A 20,452-nucleotide genomic window follows, 5' to 3' on the forward strand; every position below is an offset into this window, starting at 1 on the left:
ACCAAGATAAATAAAGTATCGTCTCTTCATTTGGCCTGGATCAACGAACTATAACCATGAGATCAGTGCTACCAAGATTCAAATCATGGCCACCATTTATTTCTCAACCTCAACCCAAATGATCCCCATGGAATTTTACTCAGGAAGAAATATGTACCAAAACCACACGCCAAAAAATGCTGAAATATGAATCACAAATAATGTTCTCATAGGGAGCCATGCAAATTAAGTTAATCAAGGCCTGGGATTTACAATAGCTTAGACCAGACCTGAAATTAAAAAGGTTGACACTACGTAAGAACTTAAAAAAAAAAATCACAAACTTGACTATGAGCAGGGGTTCCTCACCTCGAGCACAGATCCCAGCCTATCCTTAGGGGGCAGGGCCAGGGCCAGGGCACAGCCACGCCAGGGCATGCCATGCCAGAGCACAGCCACGCCAGGACACAGCCACGCCAGGGCACAGCCACGCCAGGGCACAGCCACGCCAGGACACAGCCACGCCAGGGCACGCCACGCCATGGAACAGCCACGCTACGGCACACCACGCCATACCAGGCCAGGGTACAGCCACGCCAGGGCACGCCACTCCAGGGCACAGCCACGCCAGGACACAGCCACGCCAGGACACAGCCACGCCAGGGCACGCCATGCCAGGGCACAGCCACGCCAGGGCACAGCCACGCCAGGGCACGCCACGCCAGGGCACGCCACGCCAGGGCACAGCCACGCCAGGACACAGCCACGCCAGGGCACGCCACACCAGGGCACGCCACGCCAGGGAACAGCCATGCTACGGTACGCCACGCCAGGGCACGCCACACCACACCAGGCCAGGGCACGCCACGCCAGGGCACAGCCACGCCAGGGCACACCACGCCAGGCACAGCCATGCCAGGACATACCACGCCAGGGCACACTATGCCAGGGCACAGCCACGCCACGGCCCCGCTGGTGACCACGGGTGAGCGGTCACGGGGTGTGTATCAGGAAGGCGGAGGCCAACCGTGATGGACTGCTGAATCGAAGTCTGCACACCACTAACCTACAATCCAATTCACTGCTGCTTCCCATTAGCATTTCCACAAATTTACACAAGAGAAGATTCAGTTACAAAAAAAAACCGGCAGAAACCAAGAGATGTCTTTTTACCCACCAGCCGCCTATTTATGAATGATGCCCCAGCCCGCGACCCTGAGCTAGAGCGCTCTCAGGAAGAAGCACACCTACCTCGGGGATCCACAGGGCGCAGCTGACGTGCACCCATTTGGTTCCGCTGCGGGTGGGCTTCATGGCCCCACCTTTCTTAGGACACAGCAAGCACTTCGGCTGGACCCCCAGGGCGCAGGTCCGGCACAGCCAGCTGCCCTCGGGCACCTTGAGAATTCCATAGCAGGCCTGCAGTGCCGTGCACATCCCGAGGCAAGAAGAGAAACAGAGAAGATTACTTTTTCCCACTGTATCTACTCATTGTAAAACATCTTGAAGGAGTTTAATGGCACAACCACCAAAATACAAGTACTGCCTTGTCTACCCTGGATGTCAGGAAAAGTGACAGCACCCTGAAGTGGTCACGGGAGGTGGGTGAGGTTGGGCGCCAGCCCCACAGACACAGCTCCGCTCACCCGGCAGCAGGTGCTCCGGAGAACTACCTGAGGACGGAAGGGCTTCCCCAGCACGGGCAGGGATGCGCTCCTGCAAAAACCGACCTCCAGCAAAAACCGACCTCCAGCACATTGCTAAGTAGTAAGCAGTAAATCCTCCAACACTTTATAGGGTTAAGTGGGAGGAAGCTGTACCCCTTTTACTAATGGGGGGTGGGGGGGGGGACACAAAGGGAGGGGAGAAACACAAAGCAATTGAGAAACTCTCCTAAAGCCATTGAACAGGAGCCCCGTCCCCTGGGCCGCGTGAGCTCTGCAGACTGCACCACAGCACTCTCTCCAGTCAACTCAACAGGCACAGAAAAATGAGATGCTCCAGACAAAAAGAAAATTCAGTCTCTTTTGATGATACTTGAAACAAAGCCTATTTTTCACAGGATGGCAAAATTACACAAGACGAGAGAAACCAAGGCTTTCACAACTGAAGGAATTAAGGTGGTAGGTATGAAGAGAGAAAAAGCAAACGTTAACTAAGTGAAGAAACAAAACCACAATGATGCCACGGGCACACTACTCAGAGCCTTTTAAATCCAAAGAGTTCAGAACTTTATCCTCAAATGAACTGGAAGTCAGGAAGTCACAGGAACTTAGCCCAATTCTCCAGGCAGAAAAAGCACAGCCACTGTGCAACCTGAACATCCAGGACACAGAAAGGAAGCCACAAGGAAGGACACCGAGTGAAAGTAAATGGCCTGACAACTGGCGCTCAGGAAGCACCCATGTGGTGCTATGGATGAGCCACTGTCAACACAAATTTACTGGAAAATAAAATTCTAATTTTTTTTAAAGTTTCGGGTATTCTGGACAGCTATACATTATCTATTACAGGCATTCTTAGAGAAAGACACATTTGAAGAGAGAATTTTTTTGCCAGCTGAGCAGGCCTAAGCTAATTAAAAAGAATAAACAAATTATGCTTAAAAAGATAGGCATGAAGGATCTCTAAAGAAGAAAATGAAGTGAATGCTAAGGAAAAGGAAAAGAGAGAGTGTGGCGTGGCAGAAGGAACGTGAGGCTCGGAGTCCCCGAGTTCCAACCCAGAAGCGGCCGACCCTGCCGCTGTTTGACTCTGTTATAAATGGAGGGTCTGACCAGTGGTTTCCAAGCCTTTTTTGATAGCAGAATGCTTTTATATTCGCAATATCTTCAGTAAAATGGCAGGGAAAAGACTGAGGTGCCATCTGAGTAAATATGAGAAGCACCAGCCACAAACAGCGACCACGCTACCCTTGACCACAACACACAATCCCACTAAAAGGACCCTCCACTTTCCTAAAACCTCCCAGGCAATTTGAAAATTCAGGGCTACAAAATGGGCTATAGAATGCCCAGCACGAGAGAGTGGGGCCCAAGTCTCCCCTCCAGAAGAGCAGGGACAGCCCGCGGCGGTCAAGTCTCCAGGCCAAGGAAAAGGCCAGGGTGAACAGATGATTAAGAAAATGACCGTCAGGAACTTCACAGGACAAAACTGACTCTTCTGCTCAAGAGGTCACTCAAGCAATGAATCTCTCTCCCTTTCTTTTTTTAAATCTCAGCATCAACAGGTAAGTTCAAAGGAAGTACCGCCCAGAATAGCCTTTAAATCAAAAGCATATGTAGACATGCATCCCCACACAAATCTAAATTCCTTCATTAGTGCATTAAAAACAAAAGAGCAAATGAGACTGTCAAAGCTTTTTACAGTGCCCAGCGCCCCTCCTTGCTGAGGTCTACCTTTCTAGGGACCGCAGCAAGCAGCACCAAATTGTACTTGGAGTGAAAGAGGCCGGGAAATGACCTTCAAGAAAAAAACGGTCTTTGCTCTCCTTTAACAGCTCAGTTTATGTATTAACATGTTGGCCAACTAACTACCCTTCCAAGCAATTTTTCTGCCCCAGTGCTCTTGATACCTAAATTCCAGTGTCACAGAGAGCGGAGGAGGCTCCTGTATTCTTTTTTTAGGGAGGCTGACTTCCCGGAAAGGAAAACACGAAGTGAAGGATGAAGATCTCCACAGAAGACCCCAGCCTTCAGGCTGTAAAGTAACAACACTGTAAAACCACTGGGGGGTGGGGATGGAATGCTGCCTATGGAGATACTTTTTAATTCACCGAGGACAGGGGGAAATGGGCCCGGTCAGGAGGGCGGCCCCAGAGCTCCCCGGTCGGCAGACGGGCGCACGCTACAGGCCTCGCGGGCCACCACGCCCACATACCTGGTGCACGCAGATGTTGCATTTGTCACAGAACACCATCTCATTGCCGTCCTCACCATCAGGCGACTGGCACACATCACAGACCACATCCTCGTCATATTCAATCCCCAGCCCCTCTTCGGTCTCTATCGCATGATTCATGTGGTCATAGCATCGCTGTTCAAACTCCTCCAGGACCCTCTCCATGGTGCATTCATCTAGTTCAGGCATTCCTGAAGGGAAGATACCACACACCATTTCTACACATCTGTGTTCACAGACACTAGACGTAACACCAACTCGTTTATATTGCTAAGGAATATTGTATTAAATCCATCCCCGAATGTCCACAATATTCTCTATTGAATACTAAGCAGTCCCATCCAAGGAAAGATCTTTTAAATTAAAAGGCAGAAAGTCTTCTATGCAACAGTTTGTGCCTTATGGTAAGGGACTGAAAATGTAGCACAGTAAACAGAAAAGCAAAAGATAAACCCCAAAACAATTCAAGGTTGTTGCATTTGCTGTAAAATAAGTCACTTTATTATAATTGTTACACATAATTAAATGTGATTCCAAAACCATGATCATATACTATTGGTTACATGCTTTTTTTTTAAAAAAACATTCCTTTCATGTTGCTTAAACTGTACTCTCAAAACAGAACTGACTGTCAGCACTCAAACATTGTTCACAGGGTTACTGAATGCATAGTTATTCAGTGGCGTGACACACAGGCACACAAGGAAATGTCTGAAGCAAAAGAGACAGATCATTGTGAATCAAAAAATACTCTTATGCAAGAATAATCAAACACAAATTTCAAATGGTTATTGGGTTATAGCTAGTGGGTGTGATTATTTCCACCTATTTGTGAATATTTTCCAAATGTCCTACAATGAAAATACTTGTGCAGAGAAAGAAGGGGGAAAAAAAGGTTACAAAAAAATTTCAAACATTTAAATAACAACAAACAATGGAAATGTAATCAAAGCAAACAACAAGTTTAGGGCATTAACATGAATTCTAAAACCATGAGGTTAGCTCAACTTTTTAAACATAGGAGAATATCATAGGGCAGACACCATAAGCCCTCCTCTATCAACTCAAACCCTAAATAATGAGGAGTCTGCATAGCCAGGCACTACTTTCTATTCCAATTCCTCCTATCTGTTTTGAAAAAAAAAAAAGCTTTGGAAGTGAAATACTTTGACCTATAATCAGTTTTTACTTAAAACAAAACCAATAACAGCTAAGATAAATGTCTTTAAGTTATACAACTGCATACTTTATCCTGCCAACATATTCAGCAATATCTTTAAATCAGATGAGTCAGCCCAATACTTATTTTTTAAACCCTTCACAAAACCCCCAACTGTCTTTGGCTCTATTCTGTAATTTAACACGGGATACCTCGAGTCAGTCAAATGCATTCCACTGTTCTTTACAAAGCAGAGCATCATAACCGATGGAACTGAAATGCAGTATTGAGTTCCAAAAGGGCTCTGAAAAATTCTGCTCAGATTCTATAAAACAACCTCCTTGATCTTCTGTTGGATTGCACAGGCTGGTGTGATGCCCAATACATCCCAGAGTAATCTGGGCTAAGATCTAACAGTATTTACAACGTCACCTTGTGAGACTGGGGAAAAGGTAGAAATATTAAACTTCCCCCCCTTGGGAAGACTGTTACTCTCACAAGCATTGGGGATGGCCAATTTGATCTTGGGGCGTGCCCTTATGAAACACTTCCTGCAGGAGAAGCTAAGCCCAGTTATGATTATGCCTGAGAGTCACCCCCACAGACCCTCATCTCTGGCTCCGATGTGGCCTCTCTAAGGCAGCTCGGCACTGCCCTCCCCGCTATGTGACGTGGGACATGGCTACCAGGGGTGTAAATCTCCCCGGCAACACGGGACATGCCTCTCAGGGATAAGCCTGGCCCTGGCAACATGGAAGGGAGAAAGCCTTCTTGATGGAAAGGGGGGAAAGAAACGAAACAAAATAAAGTTTCAGTGGCTGAAAGCTTTCAAAGAATCGAGATTTCACTCTGGAGGTTCTTCTTACGCAGCATACAGATGTCCCTTTCCAGTTTTTGGTGTACTGGAGTAGCTAGAGGGAAGAACCAAAATTGTTTAATTGTACGTAATGCAATAGCCTTGATTCTTGAAGACGACTGAGTTAACGATAGAGCTTTTAAGGGCTCTATCACTGTGCAAGTGTTGTGACCGACACTCCCTTTATCTAGTGTTAAGTAAAGATGAGTAAGAAAAAAAAGATTAAAAAAATAGGGGGGATGGGGGATGTTTTGGGTGTTTTTACTTTAATTTTCATTTTCTTTAAAAAAAAAATGTACATCAGTGGCTAAGAGATTTGAAAGAGTCAAGAGGTCATTCTGGAGGCTACTCCTGTGCAAGCGTCAGTCAGACACTACAAATCACCATGGTATGCCAAGCCCCAACCAACGGTATTCCTGAAAACCCTGAAGGAAACCCAGGGCTCTACCTAAGAAGACTCTACAAAAGTTTTACTTATTAAGTTTATTTTTCAGATACTTAAAACCTTCTGATTGTTCCTATACCGGATACTCCCTGAGACTCAGAGGCGCCCGTCTCTCCAAGAACATCAGGAAGTTGCATTCCCCTACCCCATAATGCCACCGCCTCTTCTCAACAAGAAGAGGTTAGAATGGTCACTGTCCAAAACTCCCTGAAGACTGAGAGAATCATCAAATGAGGAGGAGGAGTTGTAACAGAGAAGTTAGGATTTAACAAATGATTATAACTATTGAATCATTATATAGATATTTCTTTGTAATTTCAGGTGCATTAGAATAGCTAGAAGGAAATACCTGCAATTGTGAAACTGTAACGTAACCCATACCATACTTTGAAATTTACACTAGAACTACTTGTTAAACTTTACTTTGAAATGTATCACTTTTCTGTCTATATGCTATATTTCACAATAAAAAATGTTGAAAAAAAAAGAAAATGTACAGTCCTCCTATTTGGAACAATGAAAATGTTCTGCTAACGGATGGTGGTGATGGAAGCACAACATTGTATAATTAACAGTACTGAAATATGTATCTGAATGTGGTGAAAAAGGAATATTGTATATATAGTAATAGGATAAATTTTAAAAGTCCATGAAGCTGCACTATACAGTGGGCCCTAAGTTAAACCATGGACTATGGTACAATTATAAAAATGTGCTCTCACCAAATGTAACAAATGTACCACACCAATGCAAGGTGTTGATAGGGTGGCATATCTTGTATTTTCTGCATGATTTTTATGTAAACCCTTAATTTCTCTAATAAAAATTAAAAAAAAAAAATCCAGCCTGCTAACTTTCTGGCCACCGATGGATAAAAGCAAGGACCAAGAGAAAGGAAATCAAGGTCAGTTTACCAAAGGAGCAGAGTAACCAAACAAGTAGAGCAGGGCAGCACTCCCAGGGCAGCCCACACCCCACGCGCGGCCATTCCCCTCTGACAGGCTGGCAAGGCTCAGCACAGGGCGAGCAGCAGGACAAGCATATGACACGCCAGGCCCTGTGCAGGCTCCAGGGACCAACCCATGGACAAAACAGACCCCGCCCCTCAGAGTCTGAAGGCGGCCACAGTCAAGCATTTCCTAAAGCATTCACCATGGGCCAGGCTGGGAATGACTAAACACGCCGCCAGGTCCCCACGCCAGACCCACGGCCACAATGCTGATGAACCCTCAGTCTGTCGCACTGAGCCCAGGCTTAACCTCAGTCTTCTCCATCACAACACTCAAGGCAACTGTCAGCAATCGGAACTGGCCTGCGAGACGAGACCTGCATGACTTCTGGTCTCTACAGTGAGATGCAAGTAACAGGAGCAGAAGCTCTAACTTCAGACACAAAAATGAGGAACTTCTAGAAAAGAGATGGGGATGGGATGAATACTCAGCTAGGGTGAGGATTCAGTGACGAAAAGCCAGGACGAGACAAACAGGTAAGTAGGAAAAGGACTTCAGGTTTGGAGAAGGACTTAAAGAAAATCATGGAAGAGAAACACAAGTGAAAAAACTGAACTTGGCAGGAGAGACATTCATTTTGAGAAAGAGCAGGCCATGGTTAAAGAAGGGAATTTGAATGACACTGCAGGGGGTAAAAACTCTAGAACAGGAAATTACGTACTAGACCCTTCTTTGACTTAGGAGGAGTCGCTTAATTTCTCAGGCTTCTGTTTTCTGAAGGCACATGAGTGAGGGGTATTAGCTCAGAGCAGGAATGGCAAATTCAGGTCACCTGAGCCACTAGTCCTGCTCCCAGGGTCCTGGAAAACCCCCCTCATCGATCCCACTGCTCTCTCCTACTGATCCATACACACACGCTGAACCTATCATCCATCTCAACCCATCTGCGGGCAAGCTGAGCTCTAAAAAAGAGCCCATGATTCTGAGACTAACTGAAGCTATGAGAGAGCCGATATCAGACAGTGAGCTTTCATGTGTAAAGTACTTCATTTCATCACTAGTTCATGCACTAATGTGATGCGCAGACTCTCACCCATCTCCTTAAACTCTTCATTGGTCAGTTCTAGCCACGCAGCGTCCATGTCATTGAGGTCATAGCGACACACGCTGTCGGGAAGAGTCCGGACGCCCACACAGCCCAGCTCCGGAGGCTCGGAGCCCGAGGAGACCACAGATTTCTTGGGCCTGATGAACATGAGGGATTTCTCTTCAGACACGACCCTAGTTAACAAGGAAACAAGGCAGCAGGTTATCTTTTCCACCACATTAAGAGGGAGTTTCCCACAAAGCCCCAACCCTCAAAACCCTCAAAACCGAGTCATCTTACAAAAGTTACCACAGATAGGCCTAGGTTAATTAAAAAAAAACCAAATGTCACTGCTAATCAAACTAACTAGAAGCAGGTAAGTCCCTCCAAATGGAAACAGATACAAGTGGAAGCACTGCAAGCAGCAAATGTTTTCAAAACCAGCTTCTTTTGACTTCCCAGGACACCACAGGCCCTGCCACTATCTATGGCAGCAGTTGTTCCAGCCCGCTGGCAAAACCAGAGAACAGTGACCCTACATTTCAAGGGCTACCATTAAATCACTTCCCATTAGTCAGGCCTGCCCATCCCTGCCCGAGGCCGTCAGAGCCAGCCTGCTCCCAAGCATGGGATTTCAAGAACATCTGAGGAGGCAAGAATAGCCACAGAAGCCACGTAAGCAGGGGCCTCCACCGCAGAGCACCGGGGAGAAGCCCGCCCACTCCGACCTTAAAAACAGAGGGCTGTTTGCAGATATGATACTGTATGTCAAAAATCCACAGCAAAACTAGGAGAGCTAATAAATAAGTACAGCAGAATAGCAGGGTACAAGTTCAACACTCAAAAATCTGTACTGTTTCTATGCACTAGTAATGAACAACCTGAGGGGGAACTCGAAAAAAATTCCATTTACAACTGCAACCAAAAGAATAAAATATTTAGGAATAAATTTATCTAAGGATACAAAAGACCTATATAAAGAAAACTACAAGAAATTGCTAAAAGAAATCACAGAAGACCTAAATAAATGGAAGGACATATTGTGTTCATGGACTGGAAGACTAAATATACCTTAGATGTCAATTCTACCTAAATTGATTTACAGATTCAATGCAATACCTACAAAAATCCCAAAAACTTACTTTTCAGAACTAGAAAAACCAATAACCAAATTTATCTGGTGCCCTGAACAGCTAAAAGTATCCTGAGGAAAAAAAATGAAGTCGGAGGTCTCATGCTTCATGACTTTGAGGCATATAATGAAGCTACAGTGCTCCAAACAGCATGGTGCTGGCATAAAGATAGATACACTGACCAATGGAATCGAATAGTGTGTTCAGATATAGACCCTCTCATCTATGGACAACTGATCTTTGATAAGGCAGTCAAGCCAACTCACCTGGGACAGAACAGTCTCTTCAATAAATGGTGCCTAGAGAACGGGATATCCACATCCAAAAGAATGAAAGAGGACCCGTATCTCACACCCTATATAAAAGTTAACTCAAAATGGATCAAAGACCTAAACATTAGATCTAAGACCATAAAACTGTTAGAAGAAAATGTAGGAAATATCTTATAAATCTTATAATAGGGGGCAGTTTCCTAGATCTCACACCCAAAGCACAAGCACTGAAGAAAGAAACAGATAAATGGGAACTCCTCAAAATTAAACACTTTTGTGCATCAAAGAATTGTCAAGAAGGCAAAAAGGCAGCCTACACGATGGGAGGCAATATTTGGAAACGATATCTCAGATATAAGGGTCTAGTATCCAGAACATATAAAGAGATTGCTCAATTCATCATAAAAAGAGAAACATGAACAGACACTCAGAAGAGTGACCAAAAGGCACATGAAAAGATGCTCAACTTTACTGGCTATTAGGGAAATGCAAATCAGAACCACAATGAGATATCATCTCATACCCACCAGAATGGCCATTATCAATAAAACAGAAAATGACAAGTGCTGGAGAGGATGTAGAGAAAAAGGCACACTTGTCCACTGTTGGTGGGAATGTCAAATGGTACAACCGCTGTAGAAGGCAGTTTGGCAGTTCCTCAGGAAGCTAAGTATAGAATTGCCATATGACCCAGCAATACTATTGCTAGGTATTTATTCAGAGGACATGAGGGCAAGGACACAAACGGAAATTTGCACACCAATGTTTATAGCAGCATTATTTACAATTACGAAGAAATGGAAACAGCCCAAATGTCCGTCAACAGACGAGTGGCTAAACAAGCTGTGGTATATACATACGATGGAATATTATGCAGCTGCAGCTGTAAGACAGAATAAAGTCATAAAGCATCTAACAACATGATGGACCTTGAGGACATTATGCTGAGTGAGATTAACCAGAAACAAAAGGACAAATATTGTATGGTCTCACTAAAATGAATTAACATGTTTTTGCATGAGGAAGAACAAAGGAATGTCAATATCGCAGGGTGTAGAAAATAGACAATTCATGTTTCACAACTTTAACTTATGTGTGAGACTAAAGCAAAAAATGTTCATTCGGTACAAAATTTATATTTTGACTAGTGCATCTCCTAATATAACTTATATGGACAGGTTAATTGAACACCATAAGTACATGGAACCTTGAGTAGGGTAAGAGATTTTGTAAGTTTGTCCAGAGTGATATCCTGATAAATTCCAGAGTGATATGAACAGTGAATAAAAAGGTATTGTTAAGGTCCCCTTGGGGAATGCTGAGAGGAGGGAAAATTGAACTTCCCCATTTGGAGAAGGCCTGATATTCTCACAAGCAGTGGGGACAACAAAATCAATAGGCTGGAAATGTTCTAAGAAATGATGAATATGCAACTATGTGATATTAAGAATTACTGATTATATATGTAGAATGGAATGATATCTTACTGTTTTGCTTGTTTGTTGTTAATTTTTTTTAATTAATAAAAAAAAAATCAATAGGCTGAGCCCTCAGTCTTGGGGGTTTTTCATATGAAACTTCTCCCTACAAAGCCTACTTAGGACTGAGCCTGGGAAACACCCCCAGAGAACCTCTTTTGTTGCTCAGATGTGGCCTCTCAGCCAACATGGCAAGCAAACTCACCGCCCTCCCCCTCTCTATGGGGGACAGGACTCCCAGGGGTGTGGACCTCCTTGGCAGTGTAGGACTCAGCATCAGGGGATTGAGAAGGCCTTCTCAGCTGAAGGGGGAGGAGAGGATGAGACAAAGAATCAGTGGCTGAGAGATTTCAAATACAGTTGGGAGGTTGTCCTGGAGGTTATTCTTACCGCATTTTATAGATATATCCTTTTTAGTCTGGGGTATATTGGAGAGGCTGGAGGGAAGTGCCTGAAACTGCAGAGCTGTGTTCCAATTTCTTTAAGATGATTGTGTAATGACATAGCTTTCACAAAGTGACTGTGAAAACCTTGTTCTGATACTTCACAGTATGGACAGATAAAACCTTGTTCTGGTGTTCCTTTTATCTACGGTATGGATGGTAAAAAATATGGATTAAAAATAAACAGGGGAACAAATGTTAAAATAAATTAGGTAGAGGGAAATACTAGTGGTCAATGAGAGGGGAGGGTAAGGGGTATGGTATGTATAAGTTTGTTCTTTTTTTTTTTATTTCTCTTTCTGGAGTGATGTAAATGTTCTGAGAAATGATCATGATGATGAATGTAAAACCATGTGATGATATTGTGAGCCACTGGTTGCACACCAAGTATGGAATGTTCATACATTAAGAATGTTTGCATTATAAGTTGATGGTTTTATTAATAAAAATTTAAAATATATAAAAATGAGTTAGGAAAAAAACATATAGGCTATTAGAACACAATTCACCCAGGTGCCTTCCTCTAGCCACTCCAAAACACCCCCAAAATTTAAGAAATATCTGTATGGTGTGTAAGAATAACATCCAGGACAGTCTGCTGACTGAAATCTCTCAGCCACTATGATTTTATTTTGCCTCATTTCTCTCTTCCCCCTTTTGTTCAAGACTTTCTCATTCCTGTGATGCTGGCCTTGGCTCATCCCTGAGAATCAGGTCCCACGTAGGCAGTGAGATCTGTACCCCTGGAAGTCATGTCCTATGTAGGGAAAGGCAGCAAGTTCACCTGCCAGGTTGGCTTAGAAGAGAGGGGTCGCATTTGAGCAACGGGGCTGGTTCTCTGGGGGTGATTGTTGGGCACAATTATCAGTAGACTTAACCTCTTCTTTTCAGGACTAAGCTTCATAGTGGTGAGCCCCAATATTGAGGGCTCAGCCTTACTGAATTCTTTGTCCCCACTGCTTGTGAAAATGTCAGGAATTTCCTAGAGGGAGACACTGAATATTTCCTCCTTTCTCCCCAGTCCCCTAAGGGGACTTTGCAAATACATTTTTATTCTCTGCCCACATTACTCTGGGGGGGAAAAAAAAAGAGGGAGAAGAGAAAAAAAGTGGGGGGGGGGGGGTACAGCGGTGACAGAATTTTCTCCTGTCATGCCGGAGATTCAGATTGTCAGAGCCTGCCCATGACAAAAAAAAAAAAAAAAAATCATAAAAAACACTCACTAAGCCCAACTCTGCAAGTGAAACCACTGCCCTCCTCCTACATAGGACATGACATCCAGGGGTGAAAGTCTCCCTGGCGACGTGGGAGAGGACTCCCAGAAATGAATCCAGGCCTGGCACTGTGGGATCAACAATTTCATCCTGACCAAAAGGGGGAAAAGAAGTGTAATTAATAAAATATCAGCGGCAGAGAGAGTTCAAATAGAGTTCAGAGGCTACTCTGGAGGTTGCTCTTACACAAGCTTCAGGTAGACCTTGCTACCTATGATAACCTGCCAACCCCCAGCCAGGACCATTCCAACCAATCCTAAAGAACACCTAGGGCAATTTATAAGATTCCCCAAGGATTCCAGGCACCAGAGTAACTTGCCAGAAACAACCTCTAGATGGGTCCCTGGACATCAGCTAGTTCCATCTCCCTACCCCATATTAATGACAGCCCCCTCCAACATGAAAAAGTTAGAATGCCATAGCCCAAACCCTCCTAAAGAGAGGGATGGAAAGATCAAAGGTGATGGTGGAATTATACATAGAAGATAGGACTTAATAAATGAATATGAATGCTGAATCATTAAATTGTTATCTCTTTTAGTCTCCAGTATCTTAAAGCAGCTAGAAGTAAAAACCTAAAATTGTGGAATTGTAACCCATATCAAATTCTGAAATATGTCCTATAAGTAATTGTGGTGTTATGCTTTGAAATGTATTCTTTTTTGAATGTATGTTATCTTTCACAAAAAAGAGTTGATTGTGATGATAAAAACAATATTTAAGCCACACTAGCCTCCGGTAGTCTGGAGCAGCTAGAAGGAAAAGTCTAAGAGGATCATACATAGCCCATGACAAAAACTACTTGTTGAAAAGCGCTTTGAAAACTATTGCTTTTTTATTTCTTTGCTTTGTATATACGTTATACTATACAATAAAAAAGTTTTAAAAAAAAAAGAGGGAGAGAGAAGAAAATGAGGCTTGTGGTTACTCTTAGGAATCAGAGGATGCCAGCCAAATAAGGGGCCTGACGAGCAGACGCTACAGTCGCGGGACAGCAGCACAGGTCGGACGGAGACGGGTGTGTGCGCTCCTCCCCCTGTCACCCACACTCCCCAAGCCTGTCAGCACCTGGAGAAGTGCCTTCTCAGAGTCACGGACAGCTCCTGAGAGCATCCAACCCCTCTCTATCTGGGATCCAAGGTCCTCTTGTACAGGTAAACAAACACCCAGAATCAGAGGCCCCGTGCGCCCGAAGCTCCCCCACCTCTGCGTTTCAGCACTTTGCATTATGGACAGATGAGTAAATAATTATTCCATATATATAAGGATAAAAATAAATAAAAATAGGGGGAGATAAAGAGTAATAATTGGGTAGATTGAAATACTGTGGGTCAACGAGAGGGAGGGGTAAGTGGTATGGGATGCATCAATTCTTATTTTTTCTTTTCATTTCTTTTTCTGGAGTGATACAAATGTTCTAAAAATGATCATGGTGAAGAATAACGCACAGTGAATTCTACCACTGATGGTATAATATGGCTGGACTGTATGTGTGTAGACATTTCTCAATCAAAATCAAAATAAAAATGAAAAGCAGCCTCCTCTCAGACACCCTCCATCCGCCCTGGCTGCCCAGGAGGCAGGGCAAGGGGTGGGGGCGCCGCTCGCCTGGAGGCATCGCTACCTGGCCACGGGCTGAGGGATGGTCGTGGGGCTCACGGGCACCTGGACGCCTTTTTCCCACTCCTGTCTCCAGGGGTCTGCCAAGACGTAGTACTCATCCGGGCTCAGCTGGTAGGAGTCGTGCAACTTCATAGCAGTGATCAGGTCTGTCCTAAACACCTGGAAGGGGAGGAAAGGGGACACTGACACTGGATATTTGCATTCTTATTAGGATTGCTGGCAGTCCCCGGGGTCACCATGGTGCTGCCGTGCAACAAGGTCATTGTTATCGACATAAAGCAAGCCTGACTTATTACAGAAAAACCTGTGCCTAACATGCCCTTCGCCCACTCAGGCCGCGGTGGCAGCAGCGGACAGATCCCTGACCTCCCAGCCCTCATTAACACGAAAGGACACAGCAGCGTCTGCAACGCTGACATCATCCATGACAACAAAAACACCTGGCTGTGCCTTGAAAAACTTCTGAGAGTTCTCACATTTACCAAGACAGCTGCTAAAACCTGAACCTGGAAACTTGAGAAGGAAGATATTTCACTCAAGGGTGCTCTTCTGTTAAATGCTTAGAAATAAAACTATACTAACTATATAACAACTTCAGGCCAACGCCTTCTATAGCCACCAGTGACCTGTCTTCTTTATGTGGCTCAGTTCAGTGCTCGCCAAACTGACACACACACACACAGGCGTGCGCGCGTGGGCACGCACACACACACCGGCCTCCTAGGACACCACGGCTTATGCAAAGTGGCTGAGAGGCCAAGCTCCTGGCTGGCTAGTGCCAGGCAGAAGCACAGGTCTGGAACAACATAGGAGACAAGCAACAACAGATTGCTGGCATGCCAAGTCAGGGGACAGGCTTGCAGAGAACGTGCTTGTCCGCACACCCTCACCTGGCATAACTTCCATGTGGGAAGCACCTTTTGTGGGGAAAGGAGAGAGAAGGGGGTAAAAAAGAAGCAAAAACGCCACTACCCTCTTCCCAACCTGCCAAAAAAAGACCCATAAGACTCAAAAGTGTCACTGTGCCAAAAAGAACTACTCAATTCCCCGCCGCAGGCCGAAAGAAGGAAACCCCGGGCCAGGCGGCCCTCCTAGCGCCTGCTCCTCCGCCCGGCAGCCTGCGGCATCTGTGCCAGCAAAGCCCGGTCAAGCAGAGAGAAGCAGAAGGATCACAGCTCCGTCCCACAGCCAGCGACGCAGCCCAGCTCCCTCGCCACGCTGGCCTCAAGTTTGAGGGCTACATAAGGGAGCGCTGACCTTGGCATCAGCACTGGCCAAAAGTTGTCTTTGGCACAGAGCAAGCCTGCATCTGTAAGCTAACTCTCTGTTTACACAAGTCACAATACTGCACCCTCTCTTCTCAGGACAGGGAGTTCTTTCTTGTGCTGCTCAGCACAGTTCACACCATGCGTCTGCTAATGGGGCTATGTTTGCTTTTCCTGGTGGCTTTTCAGGGTGGTGACCACTTTAATCAACTTCACCATGATGAAGTCTTGACCGGCGTCTGAATAAAAAGGCTGTTTGTCCAGCCTGCCATTTTTGACACCAACTTCTCTCCAGGATGCCATTCCACCTTTCTAAATAAGGAACAAGAACCTGGCCTCTCACCTTTCACAAAACCCTGAGTAAAGTGGGGTTCCCTCAAAGCAGCGAGCCCCTGGGGCAGGTGCCTGCGCAGGTGCCACCCTCTGCAGTCACGCCCTTCATCGCCCCACAAGGGAAGATGTCTGAAACCTAAGTCACAGGTTATATCTTCACAAGCAGACCTGTTAAAAATATATTCAACTAAGGCTTACAAGTGTAAAATAAGGGAGTTGCCAAAGGAAAAGCAAACTGAAGCAAAGGGAGAAGACAAGGCAGCCAACCATTCCTTTACTTAAAGACTCAGATGAGCAATTGATCAAGAATTGAAACAGAAGCCTCTAGGCTTCTCAAATTCCTGAGTCCCTGGTAGAGGTCAACTCAAGTGCTTTAAGTACAAAGAAGCCTGAATTCGGGGCTAAACTCTATAAAGTCGTAGAAACAGATCTGAACTAAAAGCAGGGGTTCCGGACCAAGGCAGCACGCTGGTCCCTGCCATTGACCCATCCTCCCTGCGTGGCCGGGCACAGAAAGCGCGGCTCCAACTACTCCCTGTCCTACCAAGTATCAGCTCCTCATTACAGCCCCTCCTTGTATTCCCGGGCTGACATAACAAGAGCCCAGTGTCAACAGGAGGAAAGTATCCTGGGGGCTGTGGAGACAACACAGGAAATTGTAGAAACAAAGAGCAGCAGAGACACTCCAACACCACAGGAGAGGGATGGAGCACCCCACATTCATAAGGACGGAAATAAATCAAGGTGATAAAATGACACCTTCCCATGAACATGTCCCCTGGAGTAGACTTCGGTAATTCCAAAGGATGCAAACTGCTTCCTCGTGGAGGAAGCTATTTCACAACTCACAGATACCCTCCTGGACACAGAACCCTCCTGGCATCCCCACACTTCCTGAGAAAAGGAGCTCCCCCCACGGACTGCCTGCTCGGCCTCACCATGACAGGGTGAGGCTGCCCTGAAGCCGTCCCAGTAAGAGACAGCACAAAACTGAAGGTTTAGCAGAAAACTCCTCCCCACAACCTGTTCAGCTGGAAACTACATTCATTTTCCTCACTGATTTAAATTCTCAGAGCTCAGCAAAAATTTTCAGAGAAAACAGATCTCAGGACGGAGAGTCCCTTAATCAGCAAAGGCCAACAAAGAGAAATGTACCTGAAAACAATTTTAAACCAATATAAATAAACAAATAAATAAATAAAACATAGGTGAGCAGGAGAAACATTACAACGAGAAATAAACTGGGGAAAGTAGGGGGGAAAACCCTAACATAATCCCCAAGACAAAATTCCCAGAATTACATTGGGGAGTTGCCAAAAAAAGGCACAAATTTGTAGCTAAAACTAACTTGAGGCTGCAGTGACTGGCAGCAAACTCGTTGATCTCCTGGCCAGAAGAAAAGGTGCTGGGAGCCAGCAAAGATGGAACAATAAAGGAAAAAAAGAATACACTTAATAATAATAATAACATCTAACATTTACTGAGCATTTTGTACATACTAGGAACTATTATTTACGTGCTTGTACGTATTAACCTATATATGTACTAGCCCACTCAATCCTCCCAGAAGTCCTGGGATAGACGCACCTGTGCTACCTGAGATAACACACCTGTGCTATCTTACAGATTTGGAAATTGAGGCACAGAGGTTGAGTAACTTGCCTAAGTGTGCACAGACGTCAATCAAGCAGGTATGCGTGTGACAATAGAACGTACTCGCACATGCGCATGTATGAATTGCACAATCACACAAGTACTCAGGAAATACCTCTGAAGGCTTTCGATCTTCGTGTCTGGAACATGAACTTCTCCTGTGCTGGGATCTGGAATTCTGGGACCAAGTAGTTGACAGGCCTAAAAAGACAAATATCCAAGTCAGAATAATTAAAAACTGCAGTCCGCTGGGTTTCACAGGGTAGGTTTTTTTTTTAACCCAGACTCACCTGAGCAGTGCGCCATGTGTGTGACCCGAGAGGCACCCCTCCTTCTCTGACAGAACTCTTCCATCCCCACCACTGCCTTCACACTCATTTCCCAAAGTAAGCCCGACAAGGGCACTGTGCACTGAGCTCGGTGATGCTGCATCCCAAGGACAGCACACAAGAGAGCAGAGATGGAGCCTTCTTAACTTAACTTTTTAAGTTAAGAGTTTCAAAGTCTCGGAGGGGTAAATGCAAACTGGAAAACATTTTACTGACTTTTCCAGAAGCTTTCTAAATGCTAGGATCATTATGCTAAATCCTAAGCCCATCCCCAAAACATAAAAACAAGTTATTATTCCCCAAAGTATAAAAACTTAGTATTCCCGACTCCAGGGAACCTCAGACCAATAGTAGAATTTCTTCAAGTGCTATGGGATTGTCTATTCCACATTCCCATGAAAAGGCCAACAGCCGGCTCTTTTTCCTAAAATACTCTAACATTCTGCAATCTGGCCTCTTAGCCACACCAAACTGCTGACACTGGAGACCCCCCGAGGACACCTACACCAAAGTGCCGCCAAGTTTGAGTTCTTCGAAGCCGTAGGACCTCTCTGCAACACCACCAGCTCCATCCTTCTTGAAATGCTCCCTCAGCCTTGGTGGCAGCTCTCCTTCCTGGGGTCCCCACTCTATGGGCTCTTACTCTCCCACTGTGCCCAGTACCCATGGGGGTAGATCTCAACTCTCTCCATGAGCCCTCACTCATGCCCTTGTCTTACCCGGCACACCCAGAGGGCACTGTCTGGTCTACATTCTCTCCCCATCTCCAAACCGTTTTCACCTTCTCAGAAGACACCAACTTTGGTGGGGGGGGGGGGGGGTCCTAGATGCGCAAACTCAGCATTCAAAAATCTAAGCCCACATTTTTCCCAGACCCGCTCTTCCTCTTATATTCCTACTTCGATGAACATCGCCACCATTTCTACTCGGTAAGAAACAGAAGAGTTAGGCAAGACTCTTCTCACTTAGGACACACACGGTCAATGGCTGAGTGTATTAATTCCACCTCCCAACACCTCGGAATTTCAGCCCCTCTTCCCCACTGCCACTGCTGCCTCTTGTTAATCTGCCTCCTGCAGTTGTTATGTGGACAACCGTAATGGCCTATTCGTGGGTGCCAGTCCTACTGCTAAAGATCCAAAACTGACGGCAACCACCTGCAATATCTGTTTAACTTCTTCATAACTCCCCTCTGCTTCAAACCAACAACTCTGAAAACCTTCATGGTACCATTTCCCAGAATTAATAACCACCCAACCCCCACAAAAACGTCAAAAGCCAGAGAGAACAGTCACTCTCCCAATAAAATCACTTGTCAAACAGGAAGCCCTTATCTCTGGATTTCAGGGACAGGGACACAGAATCAAAGCATCCATAAAACCTTGGACATTTTAAGACAAAGTTCCTGCACATAAGCTTATCATCAGATTTGCGATGACCGAGACTGAAAGGGTTGCCTTGCCCAGCTCCCCTCTGATGGGGGAGATGTTGTTGTTTCCCTTGATCATCCCTTCTGAGGTCTGTAACTGGGTCAACTTACTGGCGTGTATATCGGTCAGAATTAAGATGCCCTATAGCTGGCCCCACTGCCGATCCTACTGCTTATCTCAGCAAATATTTTAGAAAATTCTTCCAAAAAAATAACAAAGCATGTTTCTTTATAGTTGAAATGAACAATAATGTTTCACATTGAAAGAAATATTCTAGGTAACCAGAAAGAAATATCTTGGGTGAGCCCAGTTTGCAGAAGTTCTTAATCTGGTCATTTCTGGCAAAAGGGAAAACAGAAGCCAACTTAGGAACCTGGAGACAAAGAAAGCTGGGTAGCAATGTCTAGAGAGGCTTCTCTTTCACCCTCTGATCCTGGAGACCATCCTCCAGCCGAAACACAGCCCGAGAGAAGAGAAAGACAGGGAAGAGCATGCCACGTCTGGTTGGGATTCCTAGAAGGTTCAGGGAGCGAAAAAGAAGAGGGCAGGGCACAAAGAGATGGCCCATTTACTTCTGAATGACTATGGAAAGGGTTAAAGATAAATGATAAGGAACAAAGTCAGAAATTCAAAAAGAATCATTTTATTAGTATACTTTAACATGGGGGGCAGTTCCTTAGAGTTAAATACTTTCAGAGTTAAAGCAGAAACAAATCTGTTCATTCTTGCCTTCTGTGATCCTTTTGCCTCTTAGGAATCTGTCAGGATCCCTCCTAGGTCATTTCCAACGTTTCCAGGAAACTTGCAGCTTTACTGACACAGAATACAACCCAAGTAATGACA

At 45.1% G+C, this 20,452-nt stretch overlaps 1 protein-coding gene across 12 annotated transcripts in view; it reads right to left on the reverse strand.

The window, feature by feature from the left end:
• Positions 1–20,452, reverse strand: part of JADE1 (jade family PHD finger 1) — a 63,050-nt gene that overhangs the window by 16,381 nt on the left and 26,217 nt on the right. For 7 of the 12 annotated variants that reach the window (XM_077140050.1, XM_077140049.1, XM_077140048.1 and 4 more), the window contains exons 3-7: positions 17,966–18,051; positions 14,601–14,758; positions 8,383–8,570; positions 3,859–4,070; positions 1,231–1,398 (exon numbers count right to left, since the gene is read on the reverse strand). In XM_077140050.1, coding sequence (XP_076996165.1) covers positions 1,231–1,398; positions 3,859–4,070; positions 8,383–8,570; positions 14,601–14,758; positions 17,966–18,051 — 812 coding nt within the window. Of the gene's footprint in view, positions 1–1,230; positions 1,399–3,858; positions 4,071–8,382; positions 8,571–14,600; positions 14,759–17,965; positions 18,052–20,452 lie in introns of those variants that run through there. The other 5 variants (XM_077140055.1, XM_077140054.1, XM_077140056.1 and 2 more) reach the window with 2 other exon arrangements.

The sequence above is a fragment of the Tamandua tetradactyla genome, chromosome 22 (assembly GCF_023851605.1).
Source record: "Tamandua tetradactyla isolate mTamTet1 chromosome 22, mTamTet1.pri, whole genome shotgun sequence".
Classification (NCBI taxonomy): Eukaryota; Metazoa; Chordata; class Mammalia; order Pilosa; family Myrmecophagidae; genus Tamandua; species Tamandua tetradactyla.